General features: G+C 46.2%; 1 protein-coding gene and 1 pseudogene across 3 annotated transcripts in view; one reads left to right on the top strand and one right to left on the bottom strand.

The window, feature by feature from the left end:
* Positions 1-23,490, top strand: part of LOC147703427 (uncharacterized) — a 176,392-nt gene extending 152,902 nt beyond the window's left edge. For all 3 annotated transcript variants that reach the window (XM_086931864.1, XM_086931867.1, XM_086931865.1), the window contains one exon: positions 21,382-23,490. In XM_086931864.1, coding sequence (XP_086787990.1) covers positions 21,382-22,061 — 680 coding nt within the window. In that variant the 3' untranslated portion in view covers positions 22,062-23,490. The remainder of the gene's footprint in view (positions 1-21,381) is intronic.
* On the bottom strand, positions 11,985-13,887 carry LOC147703428 (suppressor APC domain-containing protein 2-like; annotated as a pseudogene).
* Positions 23,491-25,151: the final 1,661 nt, after the last annotated feature.

Raw genomic sequence — 25,151 nt, 5'->3', positions numbered from 1 at the left:
GTGGGGTTCGTCTCTTTCGGCCTGCTCTTCGGAATTCCTTCGGTGTCCTTCTTTACCGACTTCTCCGCTTCTCTCCAACCGCTCTCCGACGCCGCTCCTCGCCTTCTCCTCCTCCGGGGTGATGTCACCCCCTTCTGTGCGAACTTCCTGCTCTTTATCCAATCTGGCCTCGCAGACGAATACAGGAGGAGGGGTCACCTCCTCCTCAGAGTACGCCCAATTAAAGGCGCCGCGCTCTTCTTCCACGTCGTCCAGTCCTGTGTCCCAGGGATCAGTCTGTAAGGAAGGAGGTATAACAGGATCAGTAATGGGAGACCACCATTCCTCGGTAGCGCTCCGCCTCGCACCTTTACATTCCTCCCCCCCTGGCTTCTCCCGATCGGGGAGAACCGGCATGCGAGACAGAAAGTCAGCGTTCCCGTTGTCCTTCCCCTTCCGATGCACCACTGTAAAGGCAAAAGGCTGCAGAAAGAGGAACCACCGAAGAACCCGCGCATTCTGAGTCCTGTTCCTCTGCATCCACTGCAGTGGCGCATGATCGGAATACAATGTGAATGCCCTCCCCTCCAGATAATAACGAAGTTTGTCCACGGCCCAGCGAATAGCTAAACACTCCTTTTCGACCGTGGGATACTTCCTTTCCCTAGGGTGGAGTTTGCGGCTGACATACAACACTGGATGTTCATCATTGTCCTCCCCAATCTGTGACAGCACAGCCCCGATTCCCGTCTCTGAGGCATCAGTGGCAAGGAGAAAGGGACGCCTGAAATCGGGAGGAATAAGCACAGGGCTGGTGGTAATGGCTCTTTTCAAGTGCAGAAAGGCGTTCCAGGCATCCAGGGGAGGGGGTTGCGGTAGAGCATTTCTGACATTTTTCTGTAACAAATTGGTCAGGGGGGAGGCGATGTCCGCGAAGTTCTGAATGAACCTTCGATAGTAGCCCATGAGGCCCAGGAATGCCCTTAGTTCCCGTTTCGTGGACGGAAATGGGGTCTCGGTTATGGCTTTGATCTTCTCTTCTTGGGGAGCGATGACCCCATCCCCCAACATAAAGCCGAGATATTTCACTTTTGGGAAGGCTGCCCGGGACTTCTTGGCATTAACATGGAGACGGGCCTTTCCTAGAGAGGACAGTACGTTATCTAGATGTTCTAAGTGTTCTTTCCATGTTTGGCTGAAGATGACAATGTCATCAAGGTATACCGAACTGTAAGCGGTATGAGGTGCCAAAACAGTGTTCATAAGCCGCTGGAACGTGGCAGGAGCCCCGTGGAGTCCGAAAGGGAGGACGTTGAATTCATACAGACCGTCCTCGGTGGAAAAGGCAGTTTTGTGACGGTCCTCCTCCCTTAGGGGCACCTGCCAGTAGCCCTTTGTCAGATCCAGCGTGGTTATGTATTTGGCATCTCCTATCCGCTCAATGAGCTCGTCCACCCTGGGTATAGGGAACGCATCAAAGGTGGACACTGCGTTCAATGCCCTGAAGTCCATGCAAAAACGCGTGGACCCATCGGGCTTGGGCACCATGACTATGGGTGACGACCAGTTGCTTTTTGATGGTCTAATAACCCCCAGTTCTAACATACTCGCAACCTCCTTTCTTACGTCTGCCCGTTTAGCAGCAGGAATGCGATAGGGCCTCTGTTTTACTAAGCACCCTTTAGCCGTATGTATCTCGTGCTCTGCCAAGTGGGTGCACCCAGGGGTGTCCGAGAATAACTGAGAAAAAGGGCGGAGTCTTTCGAGCAATGCCTGTTTCTCCGCGTCTGTGAGTTCTGGATTGATAGGCAAGTGGCACAAGGTTGTCCCAGTATTGTTTTCGGGTAGCACAAAGTTAGAGGATTGGGGAACAGATCCTAGCCATTTTTTTAGGAGATTGATGTGGTACGTTTGATTACGTGTGGGTGACAGCTGTATCTTATACGTCGTATTGCCATATTTCTCTAGGACTTGGTATGGTCCCTTCCACTCGCTCTTGAATTTTTGCGTGGAAGAAGGGAGCAGTACCAGCGCCCAGTCTCCTTTGTTAAGTGACCTCCACTTTTTCCCTTTATCATAACATCGCTTTTGGTGCTGTTGGGCCGTCTTTAGGTTAGAATAAGCAAGGTCTCTTAATTTGCCTAGTCTGGACCGCAACTGCTGGGTGTAGTCCAGTAGAGATCGTTGTTCCTGAGCCTCCTCTCTTTCCCAGACGTCTCTAGTTATTTCAAGGAGTGACCTTGGTTGCCGTCCATACAATAGTTCAAACGGGGAGTATCCCATGCTGCTCTGAACTTGGGCTCTTACTACGTACAAGGCCAATGGGAGCATTTTGTCCCAGTCTTTATGTTCGGCACTCAGGAGTTTCCTAAGAGTGGATTTTAGGGTCCTATTGTACCGCTCCACTAAACCATCCGTTTGTGGGTGGTAAGCGGACGTGCGGATATGTTGGAGGTCCAGAGTCTTGCAAACCTCCTTCATCATCCGTGACACAAAAGGAGTCCCCTGGTCTGTTAGGATTTCCCGGGGGAATCCGACTCTTGAGAATAATTCCACCAGCTTCTCTGCCACGTTCTTGGTGGTCGGGGTGTGTAGAGGAAACGCCTCAGGGAAGCGGGTGGCATAGTCCACTATCACTAAAGCATAAGTGTGGCCCCGAGAAGTGCGGGGCAAGGGTCCTATGAGGTCCATCCCCACACGTTCCCAGGGATTACCTATCACGGGTAAGGGCTGCAGAGGCACCGCTGATGGTTTAGTCAGGTTTCTCCTCTGACACACCTCGCATTGTTGGCAGTAGGCTTCGGTTTCTTTGTAGATTCCGGGCCAAAAGAACAATCTCAGTATGTTTTGCGTGGTCTTTTCAGCCCCACTGTGTCCCGCGGTCAAATGCGTATGTGCATAGAACAGTATCTGTTCACGGAACTCTTTTGGTACTACCAGTTGCCCTTGGTCTCCCTCTTTCCCTTCTCGATAGAGTAGCTCGTTTACGATCTTGAACCTGGGGTATCTCTGAACAGAGTTGGTGGTTTGTTCCACGTGGGCTGCTTCCCATGCATTCCAAAGGGTCGGATCGTTGGCTTGTGCGAATTTGAACCCTTTGTCTATGACCCAGGGTTCAACTGACAAGAGGGCCTCCACCGGTCGACTGGCTAATTCCCGTTTAAATAAGGCCAGGAATTGGGGGTTATCCACCCCGAGGATCAATTCCTCGGGTAGTGACGCAACCACTCCTACTCTCACGGAGCATGGTTCCCTTCCTATCGGGCTTATCGTGATGCGTGCAAGGGGATACGTCTTCACGTCCCCATGGACACACCGGATGTGTACTACGCCCTCCCGCCCTATTTGGGAAGGTGCCAACAGTTTCTCCCGTATGACGGATTGTCTGCACCCCGAGTCGAGAAGCGCCTTTACGGGTGCTTGGTTCACTAGTACCCTTACATAATAAGAAGGTCCCATTTCCGCGGAGTACATCACGGCTTTGGGTATGTACCCAACTTCCATGGGTTCCTCTGCTGGTTTCTTCCTGGGGCACAATCTTGCAATATGTCCCCACTCCCCACATTCAAAACACTGGGGACCCCTCATTGGTGTAACATCCGGACGGTATGGCCTTGGTTTGAGAGGTTCATAGAGGGGTTTCTTTTTTTCCGATTTAGGGGGCGGTACCAGAGTCTTTGAAGGTTTTTCGGTCTCCCAGGGAGCGGGTCTAGGAGCTGCTCTGGTATAATTCGCCGCCATTTCAATAGCCTGAGCTGCGGTCAATCCGGGGTGCTGTCTTAACCAGCGCTGGGTTCCATATGGTAGAGCCTCCATGAATTGTTCGAGTATGATACTCGTCATAACATCCTCCTTGCTCCTGCTTTCGGGGCGCAGCCATTTTTCTGCCGCCATTTTCAGGCGTAAGTACAGTGTCTTGGGGTTTTCCCCCGTGACCCCCTTCTCCTTCCGAAACCTGAGTCTGTAAGCTTCGGGGTCCATCCCGAGATGGTCTAGTATCACCTCCTTGATGGCAGCATATGTGGAGGTACCGGCATGATTTGCGACTTGGTAGGCCGTCTGTGCTTCACCCGTCAGCAAGGGCGCCAGAAAAAAGGGCCATTTTTCCTCTGGCCACCCACACGCCCTTGCAGCCCGCTCGAAATTGACCAGGAAGGCATCCGGGTCTTCTCCTACTACATACTTCTGTAAGGAGACTCCGGCTGGATGAGGTCCGGCCGGTCTTCGATCCACCGAGACAGCAGTTCCCGGTGTCTGCACCACTTTCTGCAAACTATCCAGCTGTTGCGTCATAGTGCTACGGAACAGGGCTCGGTCCGCATCTGCTGTGCTGATTTGTTGGCTGACCGCCCATTCCAATTTCTGCTGACCATCGACTAGAGTCTGTATGATTTGTTCCATGGTCGGCTCTTCTTCGGAGGGAGTAGATCCCACTTCTGACACCACTGTGACCGGGTGTAGGGGTGAGGGGTTAACCGTAGGTCCGTGAATAGGCTCTGGGACAGGACTGACAGGCAAACCCGGTATTGAAGCAGAAACTGAATGGACAACAGGTCTTGGGAGTAAGGAGGGTTTTATTGGTATAGTACGTTTAGGGTTTGGTTGCAAAGTTCTCCTGGTCCTAAACGTTAGTCTCTCCCTAGCAAATTGGCTGGTATCCGTCTTTGAACCGTGGTGTTCTCCTTCTCGGGGGTCTTTGGTCTTCCGGTCTTGTCCTCAAGGTCTGGTCAAGCAGGTGTCTCGGAGTTCCGGAGCCCATGTAAAGGAAGACCAACAGAGAGGGAGCCGTTAGTTCCACAGTCTTTAGGGGGCTTGCACCTTGGGGCCGTGTGCAGTGGGGAGGGTCACCAGTGTTGAACTTATTACTATGTAGTCGGTGACGTGGGGGAGGGTACAGACAGTGAGGGTTAAACGCGGGGTAATGAACATAAGAGGAAGGGGGTTACGAGGAAACACAGACGGGGTTTGCTATACACTATTTACACGCACGCCGTCTTCCCACCCACACCGCCATACGGTCCCGTACCTGGGATAGCCACGCTCCTCCCCCGGGAGAGTGGCACGGCGGCTCACAGGGTCGTTGGCCTCCTGGCTCTCCGTGGGGTTCGTCTCTTTCGGCCTGCTCTTCGGAATTCCTTCGGTGTCCTTCTTTACCGACTTCTCCGCTTCTCTCCAACCGCTCTCCGACGCCGCTCCTCGCCTTCTCCTCCTCCGGGGTGATGTCACCCCCTTCTGTGCGAACTTCCTGCTCTTTATCCAATCTGGCCTCGCAGACCAATACAGGAGGATGGGTCACCTCCTCCTCAGAGTACGCCCAATTAAAGGCGCCGCGCTCTTCTTCCACGTCGTCCAGTCCTGTGTCCCAGGGATCAGTCTGTAAGGAAGGAGGTATAACAGGATCAGTAATGGGAGACCACCATTCCTCGGTAGCGCTCCGCCTCGCACCTTTACAGTGTAGTGGGGGCATAACAGGGGGCTCCTGTGGGAAATCAGATGCAATAGCTTTCACATCCTGGCGCAGTCTGATATAGTAAAATCGCTCTAGGAGGGTGGGATTTGTGTCGCTAAAAAATGTGTCACTTTTTAGTAATTTCCCACCCTGTGTAAAGTTGTCCCCAGGTGTGTATGGATAACTTACGGAAGAACCGGCAACAGCTGCCTTCCTGTGTAACCGGGATATCTTGTCGCCCGAGGCAGCGCAGGAGCGGGGAGTACACAAGTGTGCATTGTGTGGCCTTAGCTAGGTCGTGCCAGGTGCTGGTGGTGCATTGGACAGTGGGAGAGGCATTGCAAGACTGCTGGGATGTTGAGGTAGGCGTTGCAGGGGGTAGGGGCCATATAGCCATATTCAATCGCAAGGTGGGGCATGTAAGGGGGGGTTCATCCAGTACGCATCATAGTGGGCTTGTGCACAGCTAGAGTTCAACTCCATATCCGGTATGGCGAACCCACCCACACAGAATGGGCGCGTAAGGGTGTCCCATCGCAACCTGGCCTGCTTCTCCCCCCCCCCCCCCCCCCCCCCCCCCCCCCCCCCCCAAGTGAGTCATGTAAGCTGAGTCCTAATGGCCGAGAAGAAATGGTGAATTCGCGGGCATATGGAAAATAGACAAACAGATATAAAAGCTTGGGCACAATGATCATCTTTATGATGGCAGCTCTAACGGCCATTGACAGGGGCATCGCAATCCATCTTGTGATTTCGTCAGTTATTGAATCTAGGGCCCGTCCATAGTTGGCTCTCATCAGCTCTTCGCGGTTGAGAGAGATGATTATACCAAGATAGGTAAGTTGATCATCACACCATTTGAGGGGATAGTCCAGTTTTAATTTTAGAGTGGTTTCAGGTAGGGGTTATATCTGGGATTTACCCCAGTTAATGTTGACTCCAGATAGCTGCCCGAAGAGAATGAATAATCGGAGGATGGGGTTCAGACTTACTTCCGGGTGGCATAAGTAAAGGGTGAGGTCGTCAGCGTATAAAGAGATTAATATTTGTCTTTCTGGATAAATAATGGCGTGGTCACAATAGTGTTGTCGAATCTTGGCGGAGAGGGGCTCGATTGCCATGGCAAAAAGGAGGGGGGCAGAGGGCACCCCTGACTGTTGCCTCTGGCCAGTGCAAAAGAGGAGGACCGAATGCCATTAACCATCACCATGGCTCGGAACCCTGTGTACAGTATATTTATCCAAGCCAAGAATGGGGGAGGGAAACCCGTGCGTACTAATACGAAGGATAAGTAGTCCCACTCCAGGGAATCAAATGCCTTTGTGGCATCAAGGAAGATAGTGGTAGCATTCTCGTTTGGGTCAATATCATGGAGAAATGCGAACAGAGTGGGAAGGTTATGGGATGCCACTTCCAAGTTCAGGCCTTTTGATTAATTTTTTTGTGCTCTTGTATTGTGAAAGGCCATTTCCCTACTTTCTAGAGCACCTTCCCTCTACTAGAGAATCTTAAAACCTCAGATTTGAGCTCTGTCTGTTTTTTTTGTCACATTCATTGTTATTTTGCTTTGCACTCATGTTAGAAATTGTTAGTTAGTACGTACCTTCTAGTTGCTACATAATACATGTCTGTCGAAAGGCCTCAACTCTATATAAATACAAATATAGGTTCAAATTGATTACTGACATCTAGACCATTGAATTCCTCTTTTAAAACAAAATTCCACTTCCAGTGCAAAAGACATTTCTGACAAATAACTTTCCCAAATACAAACCCTTTGTCTCAAAAGACCTCTTGTGGCTGACAAAATAGCTGAGAAGCCATGCTAAAACATATTATATCTGCCCGGAAAAAAAACCTTACTGCAAACCTAGAACTGTCAGGCTATGCAGAAAATCACTTTAGAATATAGAAATAGGTGTTTTACACTATGCGGTGGTTTTAAAGGATTTGCATGTATTTGTGAAGGGTTTCCCTTATACAAATTTAAAATAGCTAGGTATATAAAATGATGTTTAGACGGAGTAATCTCCACTTTTTCCTTCCCAGTACAAAAAAGACACACTACTTAGCTCATAAGGTTCTGCGATTCTCAAGGAGATATGATTGAAGGATTTTCATAAATCTGAGAATGCAGTTGCATATTTTGAATACCTTTCTCATTTGACACAGGGGACTTTCTGGAGCCACTTGCATTTGGGGACTCCGTGTCCAGCTGCACCAGGAGGGAGAAGAGTTCAGATTCACGACCAGCACTGCGCCGCTTGCTCAAAAGCGCTGTTTGCCTCCCGCGGTGCAGGAGTTTCTGGAGCTGCTTGCCTTTCAGGACATGGTGTCTTTGCTGCACCAGGAGGAGGAGGAGTTCTGGGGCACACTCAGCACTACGAGCTCAAGAGTGCTGTTTGCCTTCTGTGGTGCGCGGGCCACGCCCAGGCCAAGGGGGGACCCATCCACGCTCTTTAGAGCCCAGATGAGGCTGGGCTGTGCCACCCCCTTACCTCTGGATCTTGGATGGACTGAGGAACCTTGGAGTCAGTGAGTGAGCACGTTGTAGGTGCATATACTGTGACATTGGAACCTGTGGCCTCTCAGCTGTCCTTAGAGACAGCGCCTCCCCATATATTTCCCCATACACCTTGTCAGTCTGACTTTTTGAATTGTGGTGAACATTGCTGAGAATTGGGAAAAGAAAGGCGCAAACCACGCTTGGGGCTGCCAGCGCATTCATACTGTCCTTCTTGAACCAGGCTGTGTGGGTACTAACGGACGAGATCGCCAGCGCTGAAACTGAGCTTGCTGGTAAATGTCGGACCATAACACAAGACGCAGGCCCTCAGACCGGGGGAGGGGATGGCCCCACTCAGACTGTCGTCAGTACATACCCTGCTGCTTTTTTTCCACAGTGAATACTCAGCCAATCACCTTAGCGGACAGGTTGCTCAGTCCATATCATAGGACACCTCATCAAAATTCCCTGATAAGCCTTGCAGATCAGGTAAAACGTGTGCCTGGCGTAAAACTCCTATCCTGGGTCAGTCCTCTCCCGTAAAACCAGCATAAAGGGCTTCACCTGGCCCTAGGAAGGCTTCAGCTGCATCTGCATCTGCCAATCACACAGCTCACAAGCAGGCTATAACAGAGGATTTGCTTGTGGTGTCTATTAAAAACCTGGAAACTAGGATCTCTACTGCTTTTAACGCATTTGATTCCCAAGTAAGTGCTCTTGAGCAATTAGTAGGGTTGTTAAGTGGGATAGTGAATAATCTACATACAAGCATTAGCAGTTGGATTAATGACCTCTGTATATCCACTCCAATCACTCGTAAAAGAACCCTCTCTAATGGTGTCACCGGCACTTCAAGGGCAGGAGTGCTCCCTCAGGCTCTACCCACTGCCTCATCACAACTGCCTCCAGGAGTTAGCATTGACCATCAAACTGCACCCACTTGCACAGTTGAGGCTTTTTTTAGGCAGCAAGCCTCTGCCAAGCTAAGCTGATTACCCAGGGAAGTCGCTGTAACTTAGCTATGGCCATCTCCTGCATATCTCAAACTGTATCATCAATGCAATGCCCTTCTAATGTTACCGTCCAGCTGCCCCTGGTGGCTACCCCTACATTGTTGTGTTGGGGGATGTACCCCCTTTGGGGAAGGACTTACATTAAAGCCACATTCAACTCCAGAACAAAGTAGTCCACTGGCTGGCAACTAGGGTGAACATTCACCAGCACCCGACTCAGAAATTGGTTGAAGAACGTATAATGGTCAGGAGGGTGGGCTGGGTAGGCCGATTAGATAAATCTTTATCGGGTGATTGCATTATAGTGGATTTTAATAACCCAGCGAGAACTGGACTAACCCTTCATGCACTGGGGGATAAAGCTGCCTCAATGGAACGCATAACTGTTCTCCCCCTGGGCTTTTTCTATCCGCCCATAAACTTTGATGTTCCAGCCAGTAGAGACTGGCACCGACTGAGATAAAGTCACGCTCTGAGCCAATCAATTTCTTGGGCGCCATTGACAATTACCACTAAGCAGTCGCTTTCTACCTTTGAGCGAGATCGAAGACCCTGATTGACGGGGCCCTTTGCCCACTAGTGGCACTCCCAATTCTGACATTCTGAACCAGGAACAGTCTACCAGAAAACAAGACAGTCACAGTCCTTAGCTTGGAACATTGCAGGAGTACAGAGCAAGCTTACAGATGCGGGTGGTTGGGCTTGTTAAAGAATTATGACTTTATCTGTCCACAGGAAACGTTGGATATAGAGGGTTGTCTATATCTTGATGGTTTCTCCTCGTACTGAGTCCCAGCAATCCATTCTACCAGTGGGTGGGCTAAGGGTGGCCCTACAATCCTAGTAAAACTGGAGCATAAATGTAACATAGAGGTTCTGAAGTCCAACTCTGAGACCTCGCAGGGCACCCTCTTAACATTCCCCAATACGCGCAGACCGCTTCCTAATAACTCTTACTATGCTGTTACATCCAGTATTGAGTTAGATGTAGTCTTCAGTTTTAAAGTACTTATGGACCATTTTTATCACTTGGAACCACCTTTTACTCTAATCATGGTCGCCGGGGATTTTAACTTACACCCTTGCTACTCATGTATAATGACCAGGGATCCTGATTCCTAGGGCTCATTTGAACTCCAGGCGCATTTGAAACACTTGTCTAGGTTTCTCTGCAAATAGCCTTGTGGTTGAGTTCAACTTAATGAATGTAATGAATAGTAGCCAGGATCTTCAAACTGAGAGCATACCCTCATTTAAGGGGGGTGAACACTGCACTATCATCGACTACATTTTTCTCCCCTGTTGCTTTTTTCCTGCACTCTTAGATTTTAAGGTCTTAAGTCATAACTTGAGTGATCATAATCCACTCACCGCCTTACTTTACTTGGATAATAAATCCCCAGGAGTAGCACCCCTAAATAAAAGAGCCCATCATTTTGGCGGATCAGGTGCGAAGGGTGAGGTGGGCCACTATTGCTCAGCAGTTTTTGTTCAGAACCTGATCTCCTCATGTCAGTCTGATTTTCTCACATGTTTGTCTGAAGATGAGTCATCACATAGCATCCTGGCGGCTTTTTTCAACATCTGTATGTTTATTAAATCTGTGTTCTGTAAAACAGCCACACCCCGGGGACTGCAGGAAGGAAAATGGTTTGACGGCCAGTGCCCCAAAACCCATAAGGACCTCTGGAACCTTCTCCATGCGAAGCCACGTTGGCAAGCAGAGGTCAAGAAGGCCAGAGCTGCATTCAGAACGGCCTGCAAAGAGCGCACAAGAGGAGCTCTGGGAAAAGTTACTAACTGTTAGTAGGCAACGCGACAGCTCCACCTTTTAGAGCATCGTTAATTCACCCTTTTTTAGTAATGACCATCTCTCCACCCAGGCCTATACTATTCCTTCTCAGGCCTGGGTCAACCATTTCACTGCCATTTATAGCTTAGATGAGGAGCTGGAGTTATTACCAAACCCCCAGATAGTAGATTATATCACTTTTAACTTATCTGAGGTTAGAGCCGCCATCTCCCAATTACCATTTAACAAGGGACCAGGGCCGGATGGGGTACCATGGGGCCTTTTTAGGTTTCGGCTGCAAAAAAAGCTGCGCAAGCAGCTTTTGCAGGAGAAATCTATTGAGTTACAGTATGTGGCTCTGGAATCCGCCCTCTGTTTCATTGGCTAGCTCCATAAATGGAGGCTAGCCATTGGAACAGAGAGGCGTCTGTCATGGCCGGACCAGATTCGGGGGCGTTCCCGAGAATTTTTGGCTTTTGGCTACGTCATGCTACGTCAGCCAAAAGCCGGGAACGCCCCCGAATCTGGTCCGGCCGGGCCGTGCTTGCTGCTGTCCTGCCTTCCTCCGTGTCCCTCCTCCCGCCGTCCCCCCTCCCGCTCTCCCCCCTCCCGCTCTCCGTGTGGTCCTGCCTTCCTCCGTGTCCCCCCTCCCGCCGTCCCCCCTCCCCCCTCCGTGTGCCCGTCCCCCCTCCCGCTCTCCGTGAGCCCGGGGCACATTCTTGTTCTTTTTTTAAATTTTTTTTTATTTTGCAAACCTTCGTGTAAAAACAAGTCGGCGTAAACTAAAGGGGAAAGTTAGCCCCCCAACCCTGTAACGCCACATATAAAAATAAACATAATTTTTCGACGGGAGTGTACCGCAGTGCAGGCAGCAAAAACTGGAGTGTGCTTTCCACTAACCAGTGCCTCCTGGGAAAAGAAACATGTTTTACCAGACACTTCTGGAGTGTGCGTATCCCACAATGGATAGAAATGGCCTTTTTGGACCCACATTTGTGGGAATCACTCGGAGTGCTCTCATTTACATTAAACGAGCCCCTCGGAGTCCTCCTTGTAAGGCCTGGAGCTCGTGAAGGATTGGCGCGCGCCTCGCCACAGCTCAGAGCGCGAGACCGCGGCAGGTCCAACAGAAAGAAGTCAAGTCACTTCCATGGATGAGTCTGTGTGAAGCAGACTCCAGGCTTTATAAGAAACTCAGCCCCGCCGCCCCACGATCCACAGCGGGGCGACGCGGGCCCGGCTCCATCAGATGAAGGTGGAGTCCAGCTGATTGGAATCCTGGGCGCTCCGGGCACGCGCCTCGAACAGCTGCTTGATCAGCGCGGACTTCTCTTGCTCCAACTGCGTGATGCGGTCACTCTTGTCCGTCACCTCCTTTGTCAAGAGTCGGTTTTGTTCCTTCAGCATGTTGATGGACTGTTGCTGTCCTACGGTGGTGAAAGTTGGCGATGCGACTGCAGTTCCATTGATAACAGAGGATGACCCACTTTGGTGCTTGCCAGTAGTGGAAACCAGATCCCTCAGGCAGCGATTCACTTCCTGTAACTTGGGAAGGAGGAGATTGTTCAGATAACTCTGATTTACATCTAAAGAATCCTGTGCAGGTTTGGTTTTCCCCAGCTGTTTTTGGCGGTCCTGCACAAGCTGGATCTGTTGGTGGTACCACTCCCGAGCGCGTTCCAGTGCCTCGAGTCCTTGGATCAAAAAGTCCTTTTCTTGCTCCAGCTCCTTCATGCGCTTCAGCATGCCATAATCGACCCCGTTGGTGATTGTGTGGCGTCGGTGATCTGCACGATCCCTTGGATGCCGCTGAGATGCCCTTATCCCGGCACCTGTGCTATTACTCTGAGACCGCACCATGGCATTAGCACCCACACCTGTGGCTCCGTTCTGGTTCCACTGCGGGCCCTTTCGGTCCGGGAGGGGTCGATGCTGCAGGGGCCCCACCTCCTGCGGGCTAGGAGGCTTGTCTACCACCCGGTGCAGGACGTCTGAGCCTCCGTTCATGTAGCGCATCCCCCAGCGGAGGGGGCTTCTTCACGCCCCCCTTGGGCTCCTCGGACAGCTGCTGGATGACCCCCCAGTGCTTCTCCTTGCCCTGTTTGACCCGCAGCAGGACCGGCCTCCCCAGGGCTTTAAGTGGGCCGGGTCTCAAGGGGTCTGAGTACCGGCAGTTTTTTCAGGGGACCTCGAAACGGGTCTCTATCGGGCTCTGTTTTGAGCCCTGGCACAGGCGGTCTCTTTTCTTTCCAGACTGCAGTGACAGCAGTTTGCGTTCACTGCAGTCCGGAAAAAAGTGCCAGATAGAGACCCGCTTCGAGACAGCAGGCACATCGATGTGCGCTGCCCACACTGCTCACTTCTCACTAGTGGAGAAGTTACGGCATGACGTCATGCCAGGTGAGTTGTGGGGAAGGTAAATCCTTTAAAGAGTCAATTTCTTTCTGGATTTCCCTTCTCTTTCTGAAACGCAAGAGCAACAACATTGTGGACACCAGGGCTTTAATTGGAATCTTTTTCAATATTATATGCAACAAGCCATAGTTGCAGCCTATTTATCTTATGCAACTAATAACCATTGATAAAGCCAATAGTCCTTACTTGTTGTAGGTTTGATGTTACTTGTTGTATCACATATCTAGATGCAATGACAGAAACAGCAAAATACAAGTAGGGCAGCACACTATGCTAAACACAGATTTTGGACGTAAATGTTTTAAAGTCACGCCCCTAATTACGCTGGCCACACCCCTTTGAGAGACCCCCCCAGTTTTTTCATACCACTTAAAGCCCTGGGCCTCCCTCTATTCTCATCGCCGCCCCCAGCGTTGGAAGCGCGGACTTGACCCAGCTCTGCCCTGGAGAGCGAGCTTCGAAGCATGTGCACGAAGCGCTCGAAGGTGAGCAGGCCGCTGGGGGGCGCCGCCCGGCGCAGGCACTCCAGCACCCCGCGGGGCAGCTCCAGCGCGTCCGCCCCCTGCCAGCGGGACTCGATCTCCGCGATGTGCACCGCTCCCCGCCGCCCGTCGTCCAGGATATCGAAGAGCGTCCGCAGGCTCTGCAGGAAGGCGCGGGGCAGCCCGTCCGTGCCGTCCGGCGGCAGCAGGGGCACCGGCCAGCGGGGGTCCGTGCTTAGAGCGGCGGCCATGGGGCCCCGGGCACGGGACTCGCCCCCTTCCGACCCGAGTCCCGACCCTGGAGCAGGCGAGGGAGAGGAGGCGCCGCTGCAGGAAACTCCAAGGAAGATGCACAAGCTGCACCCCGGGGCAACTTTCTTCGCACCCGGGCACATTCTTGTTCACATTGAAATCCAACTGCTGTTTGTTCGTTCGTAGTGATTGAGCAGCGCACTGTAAACTTTATGTAAACAAGAACAAAATAAACGAAACCCAGGCCAAACACACCAGTGTTTAAGATCTTTGATTATGCGTTTTTCTCAAGTTTGGAGCTAAAGCTTTTTAAACAGAAGCCATGCCCGGGTTTAATGCTGCTTAAAACACCTGTTCTATGGTAAATCCAGAAGTCGGCTTCAGGAAGCTCGGGTTTAAGAAGAAGCGCCGAGGCACCATGGCCCCTCGGCGTCGCGCCGGCTGTAGGGCCTGGCTTTGATCGTGAGTCTTCAGGCCGGCTCAGAGGCTTTTCTTAGCGTTCTAGCGTGAAATGACGCACGCTGTTATCGCGCTTGCGTGTCAGTGACTGGAAAAACAGCATTCCGGGGACTAGTGGGGCGATCCTTCTCATAGAGAAGTGAAGAGAGGCCTTTGAAGCGGTAAAACATGCCGCGGAGCTTAATCCGGGTATCCCGCCCGAATGGGCTGAGTATAGATACTGAGGGAGAATGTCGGCATTGTAATGTATTTGTATCGGAGCATTTATAAAGCGCTTTCCGGTAGTGGAATTGGGAAGAAATACTCTCGGAATGCTGAAATTGGCGGTCAACGAGTGGCAGAGCAAAGGGGGTGGAGTCACGAGGGGCGGAGCTTGAGTTTGACAATCGTAATCCAAATAAATGACTAACATATCCACCACTCAAATTACTTTCATATTTTCACTATACTAATTCACCACTAATCCTTTATGGGTTCCGTAGTAGAGTGCTACTTGCCATAAAAGCGCTTTGACGCCTCGTCAGGTTAGTAAGCGCTATATAAATGCAATTATAATTTCAATATAATAGAATTTAAAGAGGTAAAATAAATCTAGTGGTAAACACAGTTCTGAGAGAGTTCTGTGTTTCGTGCAGTCACAGTTATGACTCAAAGCAGCATAGAGAGTCAATGTGCCACCTGCAAAGCACACAGTGTAACATTAACATGAAGATCACACATTTGTATTTTATTTAGATAGGTAAGTGGGCTACTGCTTTTGAGACAGATATAATTTTTTTGCGTTACTTCCAGTTCATAAGTAAATGCGAATCCATTATGTCTGTGACATCTCCTAAGAACAAAATAGATATATTTTGCTTTCGGTCTGTACTAATCTGCAAACATTTGTAACAATGGAACACTGGGAGCTCAATTACTTTTCCTTGTACCTAAAGGGCATGTAGGTTATGTGCCCTTGGTAAATTCATTGACTGTTTTGGAATTATGACAATGTGAGTATGAGGAGGATACATGAACAGAAGGGTATTTTATCCCACCAGTTTTATAATTAATAACTGTGTGGGCTGTGAGAGCTGTGTGGGCTGTAAGCTGTGAGCTGTGTGGGCTGTGAGAGCTGTGAGGGCTGTGAGGGCTGTGTGGGCTGTGAGAGCTGTGAGAGCTATGTGGGCTGTGAGCTGTGTGGGCTGTGAGAGCTGTGAGGGCTGTGTGGGCTGTGAGAGCTGTGTGGGCTGTGAGAGCTGTGTGGGCTGTGAGAGCTGTGTGGGCTGTGAGAGCTGTGTGGGCTGTGAGAGCTGTGTGGGCTGTGAGAGCTGTGTGGGCTGTGAGAGCTGCGTGGGCTGTGAGCTGTGTGGGCTGTGTGGGCTGTGTGGGCTGTGAGAGCTGTGTGGGCTGTGAGAGCTGTGTGGACTGTGAGAGCTGTGTGGGCTGTGAGAGCTGTTGGCAATGTAAATAACAATGCCATTTATTTATAAGTAAAAAAAAAAAAAGAAATGTCATGAGCAATGCCAATAGCTCTAACTTTTCCAAAGGCGAAACCATTGCATTGTAAATGCTTGTTAAAAACTGCACGGATTTGCGGGCATCACTACTGACATTGCCCCTAAATGCTGCTGCTGCCCGTCCTCTTCGACCCACCTGGTCTCAATCAATAATAGTCCACGTTTTAGAAAAAGTTATCAGGGCAGACCCACCATGCTTTAGGCCCATCTCCCTCATAGACTCGGAGGTGAAAATTATCGGCCGGATTTTATTAAACGGCCTTGTTGACTGGGCTGAAGAGAGAGGCTCTTTAACTGATCTACAATATGGGTTTTGCCCTGGCCGGGGTGACTATAGCCCAAACCCGTAACCTTTATTTATTAACATGTAAATATATGAAGGTAAAGCAGGGTGCAGTCCATCTGGCCTGCATGGACCTTAGTTCTGCTTTTGATAGAGTTAAGCACTCTAAGCTCTGGTCCCTGAGGGAACAGATGGATGCCAATTTTAATAAATATTTTGCGTGAGTTACACAATGACCTTTCAGCCAGTGTCAGGTATGGACCTAATGAAGAATGCACTGATCACTTTAAACTGCGCGCGGGTGCAACAATGTTGTATTTTAGCCCCTTTTTTATTTATTTTTATATTTATATCAACCACATAGAGCAAGACATGTCTGCACCAGATGTTGAGGTTGCTAAAGTAGGAGGTCGTCCTATACCCACCTTGCTCTGTGCGGATGACCGTTTTAATCGCCCCCACTGCCAAAAGCTTACATAAACTTCTTACCCTTTTTATAAACTTCATGAGTAGCCTTGACCTGTCAACAAACTTCTCCTAGTCAAACGTTATGAAGTTCGGCCCTCCAAATACAAAAACGATTAAACACATAGTGGGAGGCCAACACATTAGCCTAATACAAAACTTTAAGTATTTGGGGTCTTATTATACTTGGAGTTAAATTGGCACCCAGTAATCACACAGAATGTTTTGTCCTTCAGCAGAGCAACCTTCAGCATCTAAGATTTCTCCCACCGCTCGGAAGCGCTCACATTCAGTCGATTTCTGGAAAGCTACAGGGCCAAGTGCATCCCCTTAGTGAGCCATGGCTGCTGAATTTGGGGATATGGACGGGTTGCCCCTCTTCAAGTTGCTGAAAATAAATTCTTAAGAGGTCTCCTGGGGGTCCCACAAAGCGTACCATATGAAATTGTCCATGAGGAACTAGGCTTAATTTTTCTTACTGACCAGCTTCGCCTTGGCCCTCTAAAGCTCTGGAATATGATCTGGTTAAAAGAGGAACTTCATTTTAGCAGACTAATTCTGCGGGACTGTTTAAAATTGGAAACATCCTCCTTGACCCGTGGCTGGCGTATGTGGCCCGTAATCTGCGGGCCCTACGGTGCCCTGAATTGTATGACAACACCTCTGTTTTAACTAGGTCTGTGGGGAAAGAGGTTGAAGTAACGTTTAGGGACAGGTTGGTGAAAGAACGCGAGGACCTTGCACTAATGAAACATTCAATGTGGCATGCAGTATTAGTGCAAACTGTTAGTAATATAGAACCTTATCTAACCTGGAATATGACACGTAATCAGCGCCGCCTGTTGACTTACTTCAGGCTGAATTTATTGTTCTGCCTTGTCCCTTTTAATCAAGGCTGTTTTACGCATACGGACCTGCCCCTTTGTGATTGTGACAACAGAATGACCAACGATACTTTCCATATTATTATGTTTTGTCCTAAATATAATACCCTACAGGATAAGTACCTCTATCCTATCTTAAAAATCAATGAATGTTATCAAGGTTAGGCCTGCTTTATTGTTTTTACACCTGTTAATCTCTCCTACTGTTTGTATTTTCCTTGTAAGCTTTCTAATGGGGGGTTTAAAATTATGAATGAGTTTGATTATGATAACCTGCATATTATTTTTAAGGATATTTTTTTAATGTCTTTTAGGATTTTATCTGTTAAATTGAATAAAGAAATTTGAATGCATTTGGCACTTCTATTAGGAATTCTGCAGTCTTTTCTGAAGTTCATGGAAGTGGTTTGTGCATGGATTTTGAAGTCCTTCCAGTACTAAATGCTTTCCTCGTGGTCCAGTGCTGTAAGCTTTTCCTTTGATGGTAGGCCTGACAACAGCTAAGAGAATGATGCAGGCATAGAGAAACATGATTTGGGATTCTGCAAAGGCAAAATGACTGCAATCTCTAGTTTAGGGCATCTGTTACTGATGCCATTTGAAATTATTCGGCTTTTCATTGATGCCATCTAGAAAATGTGGTTTACCCATTCTGCTTAATTTAACTTGGCACCTTCCTTTCAAAGTAGGGTACAGTCTGCCCAATCTAATATTGCATGCTTACTTCCTGGTTATCACATTTACCCTTCCCTCGCCGTTTTAGTATGAAAAGGGGCCAGTTATTTGACACTTGCTTCGCAACACTTTTTGTACCATTTTTGTTGTCAGGGTCTTTATCTTCAACTTCCAGTTTATGGTCTGTGCCTTTTTCCTTATTTACTTGTTCAGTAACATTTTCTTTTCTTTGTTGGTTCCTTGTTAATTTCCTTCTCTTGTTCTCTTCTGCTTTTTGTTTCTTGTTTGTCTTTATCCTGGCTCTTCAGTTCAGCTTTTCTTGGTGATTTTTCCCCCCAATTGAAAGAAATTTCTCTATCAGTGTCATTTTTTTCTCTCCTTAATCAGTAAAGTGGCTACTGAAAGGGATTGCCCTTACCTAGCGTTCTAAACTTCCCAGACAGAAGGGGCAAGAATAGCAACACGCTCTTGACACCTTTAGTGGAAATGTGTTATACAAGACCACTCCGAGGTTTCTAACCGTGGCAATTGTGGCCCCCTATACTTATGCCATGGAGCCAGAAAAGCCAGTGGGAGAGAGGAGCTAAAGCCTAATAGCAAAGCATCTTAGCATGCCCTATTCATATACAGTAATGTAACTTAAGGCCAGAATTGTTGTCACAACATTAGTATCGATAACATACATCTAAAATTACTCCTGATAATGATAACCTGAGTTAGGGGAATACTAATATGCTTATTCACTTTGTCTCATCAAAGGTTTGATACCTTTGACTGATGTATAGTACTGGAACATATGTTTTGTTCATTTGAGGGTTTATAAATAAAGGCTTTTAAAAGAAAATAGGAGGGACTGGGCCGGATAGCCCTGTCAAAATGCTAATGGTACCACTAGTACTTTATGTCCTACAAAATATGCCAGTGATAATGCTGGAAAGATGCTTTAAAAAACTTGATTCTCTTTTGCAAAAGCCGTTAGAGGGCTATAAAGTGGAAAGCGTGGCAATAAAAATCCTATGATTATCAAGGAAAGATGAAGGTATATTGGCATTGGAATTCTGGGCATATTAGTGATCATAACTTAGCTATATAATGCCTTGGGTGGTAATCTCCGAAAATGATGTGGTCATCAAGCTGATCCAAAATGAAATTGTTGCATTGAAATTACAAACATTGCCATTGCTATCCAGAGCAAAATATAAAAAATCTGCAGCAACTCTTACATTGCGCACCCTTGGGAAAAAGGCTCCAAATGCAAAGGATTATGAATACACTTGCATATTTCAGTTAAGTATCTGGAACGGTGTGCTATATCTTACAAAATCTCAATGAGTAAAGTAACCAACTTCACAGCCTGGCGTAATTGCATTTAAACATTTATTTAATGCTGGTAGAGCACAATGTGGGAAAGACGAAGTGCAATTTTTGGTATATGCTATGTGACGTCTAACCCTAGTCAGATATTGCCAGGATTCCCCAAAGGAGCCTGAAAAACACAATAATTCAAAAGATCCTAGAACTGAGGGCAGAAGATAAAATGATGAGCGAACTATATAGTGTATGCTTGGTAAAACAACCAACACACCCATAACCTTAGATGTCCGGTGTGAGACAGTCCTAGAAAAAATCCAGAAACACCAGGTAGAATCAAGTATATGTCCAATGTAGATTGAGCACTCAAAATGCAAGGTCAGGTTGATCCATAGAAGTTTTTGCATAAAATGTATTGATTTTCAGAAAGAAAGAATAATGTGAACCCTAATAATAGTGATTGATGCCCAAGATGTAAAACTATACAAATAACATAAATGTATAGCAAAAAGTACTGGAAACTATCATGGGGCCCGACTCTTGCCCATAATTAAATTGATTGAGGTAGAAAGTGAAGTTGGAAAAACACCACTTCAGGTGAATGAAACACAAGCTGAACTAGAGACATGGGAAATCATGTTTACAACATTAATGTATCCATCTGATGAATAAAAGCCCCTTTAAAAACTACTACAAATGATTTTTTTGCAAGGACATAAATATAGATGACAAGAATGTGATTGTTAATTGTAATGCAAAATGGCTCTGAATTTGGTAGATAACGGTTTGGAATGGATGAAATGCACTCATGTTGGAAACAGCAGATGACAGAATATAGTTTTGAGGAAGCCCATAGTACTACCTAGCAACTGTTTTTTTAGATACAGTGTTAGTTATTTGTATGTTGTGTTGTGTTGTATGAAACGTAATGTGTCAAACAAAAAAACAAAAACAATTACTTAGAAATTATTGAACCCCAGCCAGTTTGTATCCATGATGCATTTTTCCATTATTCCACTATACTGAGTAGCACTAGGTGGACTCTGCTAAGAACTGGACCATAGAGGTCAAGCAGTATTAGTATCTCTAAATTGGGATTCCCAAAGTCGCTTGTGGAGGGCCTGATCAATGCCAGATTTTTAAGATAACTACATTTATCTAAAGGGGGCTACGCTAAACATCTGGCATGGATCCGGCATTCCTGACCGACTTTGGAGAACCCTGCTCTAAATCATGATCCAAGGTAGCTTCTATATAGAGTCTCATATGTAAGTCAGTGAAAGTATGGTAACAAGTGCGTTTCTCATAGGTGGGGCTCATCAATAGATTCAGTGAGTCTCTGAGGCTCTTTAACTATCCATTGTAGAAGTTCTGACAGGGCAGCAGAGTTCATGGATGGATAATTGACCTGGGTGATGACAGATGACTGGTTCTAAAAATGGTTTTTTGGCCAATGGAAGAACACTTGGACTGAGGGGACTTACGTTTGCAGTGATCCAACTTTAATGTCATCCTTGTTTGCTCATCTCACTGAAACACCTAACAGGTCTTTCATTCTGTTCTCATTGAAAAAACAATTAAGTATATTTTTTAAAAGGTTTGACACACTAACTTGGCTTTTGTGAACTCGGCAGAGCCCAGACTTGCCTCTTTTTTTTATATTATTTTGAAGATTTGTAAGGCACAACAAATGTCAATATCATTGTTTTAAAAAGTGGAGTTAATTGTTAGCCCTTGCAGTGGGCCTACTTCAAACATTTGCTGGTATTTATTTAAATCTTTTTTAGTTCTGTTCTCATTAACAGTATGCCCTGCATTGCCATATTTGTGTTCCATCTCGTTACAATTATAGTTTCAAGAAAATCTATCCAGTGTCATGTAGAAAGCTAATGACAGTCTTTCATTTGAATCCTGCAGGTGATGAAAGCATTGACAGAGCAAAAGAAGATGGCGATTCACTTTATTATTCTGAAGCAAATCCATTTTCAAACTTGTTTAAAAAAAGAAGCTCAATAAAGGCCAATGGCTCTCACGAGGCATCAGACAGAGGTGAAGCATGGGCACAGAGAGGAGAGAATACTACTCAGTATGACAGTGGTTTCATTGGCCCAGGCCTTCTCAGTGCATTTCAATTCAGTGCATATCAGGGAAGAACCAACTCTGGAGGCTTAAATTCATATCCTGAACGTGAGAGTAACCCGAGGAATTCACAATTTTCCAGTTGCCTTCCAAACACAGATTCACACCTGGCTATGTACAAATTTACTGAATGTGATGAAATAGGTGGTACAATAGCCCAACTAGGAATCATGAGAACACATTTACGAGGGAGACCATATGCATGTACTGAATGTGAGAAAAGTTTCTTTGAGAAGAGTCATCTTATTGCACATCAAACAACACACTTAGGAGAAAGAATGTATACATGTTCTTTCTGTACGAAAAGTTTCAACCGTAAATACAGTCTACTTGGACACATGAGAACGCATACCGGAGAGAAACCATATAAATGTACAGAGTGTGATAAAGAATTCATTTGGAAAAGTGGTTTCAATCGACATCAAAAAACGCATACTAGCAACTATAATGTGCAATAATAGTGTAAGAACCTGCAGCAAAAAAGAAAACAACTCGTCAGACAGCAGAGACAGTGTAACATATATAAAAGGACAACTGCTATTGCTGAAGATTTACGTTGAATGCTTGCAGGACGGAGAATAGCACATAGACAAGGAATTATTCATTGCCGATAGATACAGAAGCCTGTAGACCAAATAGTTTAGTACAGAGGAATTAAGTTTTAGACCACAACTGATTTCAAAGATATCTATATGAGCGATATGTACTTACATTTAAAACAGATGAGAGTAATTTACAATGTCTATGGTTGTTCTGAAACCTGGCATACAAAAGCAAAACCCTACTCCTGTATAAGTACATGAATAAAAAGCAAAATTTAATTTACATGTGGAAATTTGCAAAGCGATTTAGTCACTGCTTCTATGTGTGAAGCAAGTTACAAGATTATAATCTTCCAAGCTGACCGACCAGGTTTCTGGTGATGCTTAATGTTTTTATGTTTTATGTCATAAAGTCTCATACAAAAATGTAGGGCTTTAAAAGTTGTGACAAAATGTTGTGTTTTACATGTATTCCTATTGTAAATACAAAAATGCAGGCAAGTGGAACACATTATGAAACCGTTACCTTAAGCCGTAATGCTGATGATAACCTTAACCTTTACCCTGTCCCGTACTCTAACTTAGTTGTGTTCATTGTAGGTCCAAAAGTGCTGGATTTATGCCAAATTTCCAGGATACTAGCTGCCCTACTCTCTGTATACATGATTTCCATTTTTATTCATTGTATTTATCTTCTTTGGATATCCTGAAAATACTTAATGATTTTTGTCCCACCGGAAATACATTGGATATTTCTGCTCTTTCCATAATCCTTAACTTATGCCTAACTTAGCCTAAACCCTAAATCTGACTATATCCATTTATTTTTCCTAACCTATAACACTATCCCTTATCTTAATCCTAAACATTTGTTTTGGAGTAGGGATGATGTTAAGATATGGGTATAGCCTCATCACTTACCATAAATCCAGACTCTTAATCGTAATGCATATCTTAACACCATCCCTTACCCATATCTTACCCTTTAAACTAATACTTAACCTTAAGGAAAATGTATTTAAATAATTGATTAATTTTTTTTTTTTTTTTGGTTTAAATGTTAAAAAATAAATGTAAAGAATAAACATTTCCAATTTTTTCATGTATAATTTCAATGTAAGTTTCTAACTTTTTTGTGAAGTAAATTAGAAAAAAAATATGTATTTTATATATTGTGTTTCTATGAAGAAAATAAAAGCCTACGAATTGGCAGAAAGGTATTTCTTAAAATTAGAAAAGCACAATATTCCAAGATAGAAAAGTATGGGTCATTATAAACCAGTTGTTGACATGACATTTGACCTAATCTGAAACTCCTGTTTGGAATAAATTATTACCTCATCCTCTGCCTAGCCTATTCAGTAAGTCTCAAGTATGCAGGTGAAACACTTTGCATTGAATCTTTGAGTTTGAGGTAACCTGCAGTTTTCATGTTTTTACCATACAAAAACTAGATTGCTACTACATGTGAAGTGTAAAGTTCACAACGTAAAGTTCCACAGCTATGTGAAAGCCAGATGCTGCACTCACATGGCACATGAATGTCAAATGTCAAATGCATGTCCAGTGAGACTTGCAATATGTATGGTAGATTGCAGGAAGGAAGAATTTCTGTTCAAACAGGCTGTTTCTAGTCTAGATTTACTTGTTTTCCCTCCCGGTTACTGTTTCAGCAATGCAGATGACCATCAAGTGTGAAGCTCTCATACTTTTATGTGCCCCTGTTGTGGGTACTCCTTCTACTCTCTGCTGCAAGTGCTTAAATTCACACAAGAGACTGCGGAGAGAAACCTGAAAATGGCATTTGAAAAGGAACAAACCCACATTAGTCATAACACTTGGGACAGTGGATTCACATCCCATGTGTATAAAAGCAGAATCCAAACCACCCAACGTTTTTACAATTTTAAGTTTTTATTGACCAAGTAAGAGAATGCTCTAGATTAGATGAGAATGCTTCACAGAGCACTCAAAGAGATGCTGTGCAAACAGTGCTGGTGTCTGCCTGACAGACAGTCTCTCAGAAGTGTGGTAATTTCACCTGAAGTTAACACATTGTGTTGGTGTAGCCGAGTAATTTCTAAAGAGCCTGAAAGCTTAAAGGTCTGCTGAGAGAGAGAAGGAGTATGCCTGGACCTTCAGCAGTTCTCCAGAAGGAGAAACACAGTATGTTCCTGACATGAGAAAGCCCTAGAGGAATCAGACAACCCAAGTGAGCAAACCAGGAGTGGTCCATGGTGTTAAGGGGTCCCCTGTGTCTCTATGCACAGGCAGGTTCATGAGATGGTACTGGAACATATATTTCCCTGTAGATGGGCAGTCTGCCACAGAATCGAGAGACTGGTGCTGTGAATGTGGAGAAGACACCTGGTTTGTCACCGAAACCGAGCCCTCACAGTTTCACCTCCCTGCGCCTGTCCGGATAATAGTGTCCTGAGTAAGGCTGTTACTGCAGCCCCTGCACACAATGAGTCAATGCAGTCATGATGTGAGTGCAACCTATGTCTGCCACAAATCCTGAACTGTTGTAGGTAGTTAGCAGGTAAACTTGAAGGTTTAGCCTGCATCTTTGAAAGAGAAACTGCAATGCTAGGGTTGTTCTATCTAAGATAGTTTCAAGGGCCTGGGATCTTTCATATGATAAGCCTGAGTGAGAACATGGGTAGCATTCCAAGATCAAGCGCTGCTGCAGTTGCCACGTGTATGAAGTCATCTTCTAGAACCCTTGAAAAAATTATAGCTAACGGCCTTAACACTTCTTTGCTGGCAGACATGATCTTCACATGTCTGTTTCACTCTTCAAACTTTCAACTGACTATAAACCATACGTACAAAAAATCCCCTGCAATGGCTAACTCCTAAAACGTATGGTATTACCTGATGTTCTATAGCAATACGAAAACGGAATTTCCATTTTTTTTATTGCATATTATGAGGCAGTGTAAACATCCATTAAAGTTCATTATCACAAGGCAATTATGTATTTTTAATTCATCCTTCAACCCC

This window comes from Lissotriton vulgaris, chromosome 7 (genome assembly GCF_964263255.1).
Source record: "Lissotriton vulgaris chromosome 7, aLisVul1.2, whole genome shotgun sequence".
Taxonomy (NCBI): domain Eukaryota; kingdom Metazoa; phylum Chordata; class Amphibia; order Caudata; family Salamandridae; genus Lissotriton; species Lissotriton vulgaris.
The sequence above is the reverse complement of the archived record's forward strand: the minus strand, read 5'-3'. Positions and strand labels throughout refer to the sequence as shown.